Genomic DNA, 7324 nt, shown 5'->3' with positions numbered 1-7324 from the left:
TAGATGCTACGGACTAGCACTACGCATGTAGTAAAAAGGAAAAAAATATATATATATATATATCATAGACTACTACATATTGTTGCTGTCCAGAGGAAACCTCATAACTCCAAAATGTTCATGGATCAGGAAATGAAAAATATACATTTTAAGGAAATTAAGAAAACCATACAATGCAATACTGCCTCATCAAAGTTGGTGTTGTGAACTTGTGACATTATATATTGTCAATGACTTGCATGAGAAGGAGAGAGGTGGTGGAGTTAGTTAGTTTTAGTGGACAGTTTTAGGGTCCAATGGAGTTAATAGGTTTTATCCAATGAGTTTTTTTACTACTTTCCATTGGTTCAATATTTCGAACAGAACAGACGTAAAGTGTGTTCAATAGCACTGATTTATGGAAAGGGAAAAACAAGTTATGGGGTTTCCTCCAGACAGCAACGATATTAAGTTGTGTGTCTTATTTAAAATGAGATAACCACCATTTATTAAATGAGACACCTGCTTTTAATTGAAACAAGCAGAATATCAAAAGGTTTATTGCGCTGACAAGCATTTCCCAGGCTATTGCGTGGGTGAAATAGTCCTCTCCTCCCTCTCTCTCCCCCTCCCTATCATTCTATTCCTTTTTAAATGTGTCCACTTCAACTGTCCTTCATACTTGAAACAGTCTCTAGAACTATATATACATCTCCATATGTATTCACTACACAACATCGCTACTTTACTGTTTCCAAAAGAATCTTCCACTACAAAGCTCCATCTGACTGGAACTTTGATACAGGTCATACTACTGTTTTCTCCATCCTGTTTTGTTTAAAATGAGTTGAGGGATGGGGGTGTGGGTGGTGTGAGCAAGCTAACTGTATGTAATGTTTTACATTATGTAACCCCCTTATGTAAACCCCGTTTAAAATGAGACAAATTCTGACACTCTCTCTCCTTCTCCCTCTCACTTCCCTTACCCCCCTATCTCTCATTCCTGCATGCGCCACGGTAACATAATTATGTCATTGGTTCGACCTAAACATAACCGCAAGCACAGGAGCAGCTCATGTTCGCCAACCGTAATGCATGTTCGCTGTTTTTTGTACAAAACTAATGCTTGGAATCAATTCAGAATCATGAGAATGCCCTAGTTTGACATGTCACATGCTAAATAAAGCGTAATAAAATTTAGACAAAACCTTTAAACAAAATAATCTGCCAGACTACTAGCAAAAATGGTAGTTAGTTAGATAACATAATCAGAATATAAGTAATTGTGTACAAAATAGAAACATTGAGCAGCATTAACTATTTTCTTTTGAGTGAATATTGTACTGTATGGAATTAAATATTGCACTTCTTGGCAATGGAACTACAATATATCTTACCCGGGTCATTGAAGGGGACCAGAATGTACTCCGAAGGTTCGTCCTGCGTTCCCTTGGTTTTGTCAATGATTTGGTGAACAAGTCTCCTGACTTCTGCAATGTCGTCACCCATACTGCCTGTGGTGTCGATGACAAAACACATAACGGAAGCACGAGCAATGCCAACCATTCTGTGGGAGACAAAAAGACAGAGATGTTATTATTCTGATGGGATTTCTCTCCTGCAGCAACTGGTGCAGGTCTAGTATGGAACTAAAACTATCCTGGGTTTTTCATGGTATATAATCATGGCTTTGTATAATAGCCATCAACTGATTTTCATTTTACATCGTAATAGTTACACGCTCATGTAATTAGAATTAGTTTGTGTAATAACGAGTAAGACGCGCAAACGCGGGAAGCGAACGCAGCTGAGACACTGCAGATCATGTCTGTCTGCCTGTCTGTCTGTCTGTGTGTCTGTCCCGCTGTTACTGTATATGTGGACCTGGCCCCTTTTGTGCCCATATAGAGCTGAGCGATTGCTGATGCAACACACTCCATATTTGGACGTATAGCGGGACAGACACACACACAGACAGACACACAGACAGACATGATCTGCTAGGTCTCATAGTAAGTGCTCACTGGTTCGCAATCACTGCGTTCGCAATCACTGCGTTCGCAATAATGTTTTAGTTTTCTCGTTGCACCTCAAGAAGTCATTGTTTCCAGCAGCTACACGGATGTCTTCCAGCAGTTGGAGGCTGGCCCTGATGGCTAAATTGACAGCAGCTGTGTGGAACGCCACGTTGTCTGGACGACGCTCATCCTTGCTGATGCCACCGCGAGGGACCACCACGCTGGACAGGTCAGCAGCACCGCCGTGACTGCATTTACCTTGGATAGGACAGAAGGATCAGATTAGAAATGTACTTGAAAACGGCCTCCCCCTGGCCAGCCGGGGCGCTTGATGGAGGGGAAAGGAACTGGTTGGAATAACGTGTTCCTTCCATGCGCTACGTCCAACCAGGGAAACTCCCCCCTGTCAGGTGTAAAGGAGAAACTTGGACACTCAGGCATGAAGGAAGCATGAGTTCAAGTCCGTTGCTCTCCCCATGTCCACCATATAATGGAGACTAGGTTGGTGGAGGGTGTGTAGATCCCAGGATCACATTAGATGATTGACACAGGTACTGTTTTTTAGAACAGATATATGTAGGCCTACTATAATACTTAACAATAATTTCAATAGTCTTTCTTCCCATTCTACATGTACATAGAGTGGAATAACAATAAATTATGAAGGATATGTTTCAAAATGTCCAAAATACATTGGCAACAATTACTAATAAGAAAACGTTCTACTTTGACTTCTCAAATAGCACTTGGGCTTACTTTCTTCAACTGAAATGAACAATATGATTATTTTCCTTTTTTCATAGAAATGTACATTTTTACGTCTTTAAATGTTCTGATGAATTGAAAATGGAGGACCCTGATGTAAAGATGTTTTATTGACCTGTATTTTGTTTTAACTGTGCCCATTCTACAAACTGTGAATACCATTTTCAATCAATCAATCAATAATTTACGAACACGGAAATACATTTTTGTAATGATCTGTCATTTATACCTTTAGGCTTGGCATCATTGAAGATTCCCATGTAGCCTGAGGTGAGTTTCTTCTCTTGTAGAATGATAGGAAGGATAGGATTGGGGCATGTTCCAATTTCACTGGCACAGTCACTGCAGGTTTCAGCGTCCTCTACACACGTACAGCAAACACAGATTAATAAGGAAAATCAAACACCTTTAGATAAATTTACAATTTTTTTTAAAGCCACAAAGATACAGAGAGAGAGAGATAAAAAAAAAAAAGAGAGAGACGCACCTGCCAGGTTTTCCAGAGGGAGGTCTGGGCGAATGAGGTTCAAGTATGGATCTTTGAATCCCAGCTCCACCCAGTTACTATGGCTGTAGAAGTCCTGATAGCACACACACACACACACACACACACACACTTTCAGTTTGTTTTTCAAATTGAGTAGGTCAGGGGTGACGTCGGTAATCCCGTTAAAATGCGCTAGACCCCTGGGAGATGGATTGCTGAGGTGGAGCGCCACACCTACCATCAGCTCCCAGTACTTCCCACACCCAAGCCAGGGTGCGGCTCATACGCTGAGTTGGCGGTGCCCGGGATCGAACCCTTGAACTTGGGGTCCAAAGGCGAGAGCTCTACCAACTGAGCTACCGCCGCAATGCGTAATTACTTGCGCAGAGAGCTGTGATCGGCTGGGTATGTATACTGTCGGTGTAAGAATGCTCCCTTATTGGCTGTTGATGGTGACGTAACTACGGTACGTTTCAAGGTTGGTATTTAAGGTCTATAACGGGGTCTAAACTAAAGGATTTAGAACAGCAGTTTAGAAGCAGTACTTGCGTGCTCTGCTTGCGCACTAGTAGGCCTTGTATTCAAGGCGCACGTTGGCACCTCGAGTGCATTTCTAGTTTAACATTATCTTCCTCCCCCCATTGCTCTCTCACCTGTAGGACATGCAGAACTCGTCCCAGTGTCTCTCTATCCCTCTCTCACCTGTAGGACACTCTTCCCAGTGTCTCTCTATCCCTCTCTCACCTGTAGGACACTCTTCCCAGTGTCTCTCTATCCCTCTCTCACCTGTAGGACATGCAGAACTCGTCCCAGTGTCTCCCTCGCAGCTTGGAAGTTCTGGTTGCGGATGTTGGCCTTGATGCTAGCCACACCCTCTGTGATCAGGCCCCGCCCCTCAAGGAAGGCCTCGTTGTTGAAGTGGTGAGGGGGACTGGAGTTATGGAAATCAATTTGCAGTCGGTTAACTTGGGTTGTTTGCAATAGATATAAACAATTCTGGCCACATTTACAAAATTGTGGCTTATTAGAGAACGGTACTTGATGTCAGAGATTATAGAGGCATTATTCTATATACAACTCTAATATTAATTTACATTTAAGGTCTACTGCCCATAAAATGTTCTCCCACCTGTTGATGAAGTCTCGGTCCACCAGTCCGTTCTGATCGTAGATCTCATTGAGAGCAGAGCGGAACTTGGCAGCCGACACCTCTCCTGTCGCTCTGGGACCGAGACAGGCCTGGACCAGCTCCTCAGCAGAGTTACCCTGGGGTCAGAGGTGAAAGGTCAGTGTGGACCATCTCCTCAGCAGAGTTACCCTGAGGTCAGAGGTGAAAGGTCAGTGTGGCAGCCGGGCAGCCCCCCCCCACCCTGTGGAACTCTCTCCCAATAGAGACTCACTATGCTCCAACACTGGACTATTTTACGACTGCCTTGAAAAGACACTAAGGGCTGTATTTTGCGTGTCTTATGTACAAGGTCTTATTACTTAAGTTAAGACCTGGAGGCGTGATCAATGCCATTTGGCTATTCTGAGTGGCCAAAGAGCATTGACCACGCCTCCAGGTCTTAAATTAAGTAATAAGACCTGGTACTTAAGACACACAGGGCTGTATTTTGCGTGTCTTAAGTACCAGGTCCTCTTTGGCCACTCAGAATAGCCAAATGGCATTGATCACGCCTCCAGGTCTTTAGTTTACTCAAGTTAGGTAATAAGACCTGGTACTTAAGACACTCAAAATACAGCCCACAAAATACAGCCCTTTTTCTCTCAGGCTTATGTCATGTAGTCATATACAGTAGTTGTTGATTGTTGTTGGTACATTTTGTAAAGCGTCCTTGGGTTCAAGGCGCTATATATGAATTCAAGCTATTATTATTATTATTATTATTAAAAGACAGAGGTTAGATTAGATTTCTAGCAGGGTTGTCCCGATCCGATCACGTGATCGGAAATCAGGGCCGATCACTTCGTTTTCAAATGATCGGAATCGGATCGGGAGATCAATCAATCAGCTTGATCTACTGGATTGTTACAATGTAGCTTAAATGTCCGTTACTGAATACATTAAATAATATATACATTTTGTATGAGTCATTGAATTAGTCTCTCTGTGTGTGTGTGTGTGTGTGTGTGTGTGTGTGTGTGTGTGTGTGTGTGTGTGTGTGTGTGTGTTCCCTTCATGAGAACATGACTGATAAGATAACAGAGGCGAAAGATAACAGGGGAACATCCCTTGATAGTTATTAGACGATTACAGTATTGTAATGGGCAGTACAATTTTTATTATCTTTAAAAAAAAAATCAGTTCCAAAAGAAGCTGGCTAAACAGATTGTGTCGTATATATACATCCCTTTTGTGCCTGTGTGTGTGTGTGTGTGTGTGTGTGTGTGTGTGTGTGTGTGTGTGTGCGTGTGTGCGTGCGTGCGTGTCCTACCCACCGTAGGGTTGAACTCATGACCAGATGACACAGCCACTCTCCCACAAGTCTCTCTCACTTTCTGGAAAAGAGCCATTCTTGTGATGCTGACGTGAGTGGATTCATCTCCTCCAATGGGAGCAAAGGCTGCGGCCCCGCCCCATAGGGCCAAGGTAAGCAGGAGGACACCCGGCACTGGTGACATCATCAGTCTGAAAGAAAGAAAAGTTGTAAAGCAATTAAGAACGACTCTTGTTTAGACAGGATATACATGATGATATTTCGAACGTGATTAATCTTCTATTATGATTATCTTCTATTACTATGAAACTTTTTTTAGCGTTGTTTGATAGTTGATTATTATTATTATATATTTTTTTCAATGGAGCGGTCCTCTTGTCCTCTCGTGTCTCAAAGTGTAAGAAACATCATGATTCATATTGTTACGCAATGATGTTTTTCAAATAAACTTGAGCTTATTGAACTTAACGTCTAGGTGTGCTGCCATGCTCATGTCAGAACGTCTGGAGAGCCTATTTCAACCAATTGCTAGGTCAGATGAACTATACCTGTAGTAAAAAGTATACTATATGTATATGTATATAATTCCATTTTTGTCTTCTTTTTGGGCCACAGGTTGAGGATCACTGTTCTAATGCTTCCGAATGAAAATACCAATGTTATGGTCAAAGTGCGAGCTGAAATGAGTCCAAAGAATGTTCCAGGAATAACACAAAATGAGCACAGTCCAAAGCACATAATATTTCCTATTGTACGGAGCTACCATGGCTATATATAGCCATGCATGTACATTTTAAACAATTATATATTATTATATTATTAATATTATTTCATATTATTATATATTTAAAAGGGAATGTTTTAAGTCCTAATTATAATACCACTGTAAACATCACAGATTGAATGTAATCTAAAAAAAAAAACCTAAAAAACAAGTAACACTGGAGTCCAAACCTTCTCCCAAACAATTACAGAACTCTTTGCTCTAAGACAGACTCGCGTGAATGCTCAGAGTCCAGAATACAAAGAGGTGAGAAGGCGAAGTTACATAACTGTGTCCAATGTCCAAGCACTAAGCACACCACTAATAACCACATTTAGAGAGATATTATTTTACTTTCAAATCAAATTAAACATAAAAAAGATGTCTTTCTAATGCACGAGGGTTTGCCGTGATTTTTCCATAACCTTTTTTGTTTCATTTATTTTTTATATATTCTTTGTTGGTGTTTATTTGACTTGAAAGTGAAATGTCCTGTGAACTGCATGTACCCGGCCATATTTACACTATCATTGTTAGCCATTCACACAACTTTAATGAAATATTGCAATAATTGTGCTAATCTAAATAGAATCATACACGTTAGATCAGATAAAAATGTACTTGATGAATGTGTGTTAAGCAATTGTCAAAATTAGCAATTAATTAAAAGCAAATTTAATTATTATTAAAATACAAGATTTCTTTAAAAAGTGATATCATACACCACTAAACACAACCATAACTCAGACAAAACCAACAAACAATATGAAATATCAACCAAGCTTGAAGTTGTACATACCTGTCCTCTACGTTACTTGACTGGCATGAGATACGCGAGTGTCTCAACATATATTGCAGATTAAATAGTTTA

General features: G+C 40.9%; 1 protein-coding gene across 1 annotated transcript in view; it reads right to left on the bottom strand.

Moving 5' to 3' along the window:
- LOC308312440 (uncharacterized protein) overlaps positions 1 to 2966 on the bottom strand; it is a gene marked incomplete at both ends in the record, with an annotated part of 8798 nt that extends 5832 nt beyond the window's left edge. The window contains 3 exons of the mRNA XM_080759046.1: positions 1377 to 1546; positions 2069 to 2255; positions 2951 to 2966. Of these exons, the coding sequence (XP_080615172.1) occupies positions 1377 to 1546; positions 2069 to 2255; positions 2951 to 2966 (373 nt within the window). The remainder of the gene's footprint in view (positions 1 to 1376; positions 1547 to 2068; positions 2256 to 2950) is intronic.
- Between the last annotated feature and the right edge of the window lie 4358 nt (positions 2967 to 7324).

Source organism: Protomyctophum bolini, assembly GCF_963924005.1.
Source record: "Protomyctophum bolini genome assembly, chromosome: 3".
In the NCBI taxonomy this organism is placed as follows: domain Eukaryota; kingdom Metazoa; phylum Chordata; class Actinopteri; order Myctophiformes; family Myctophidae; genus Protomyctophum; species Protomyctophum bolini.
The sequence above is the reverse complement of the archived record's forward strand: the minus strand, read 5'-3'. Positions and strand labels throughout refer to the sequence as shown.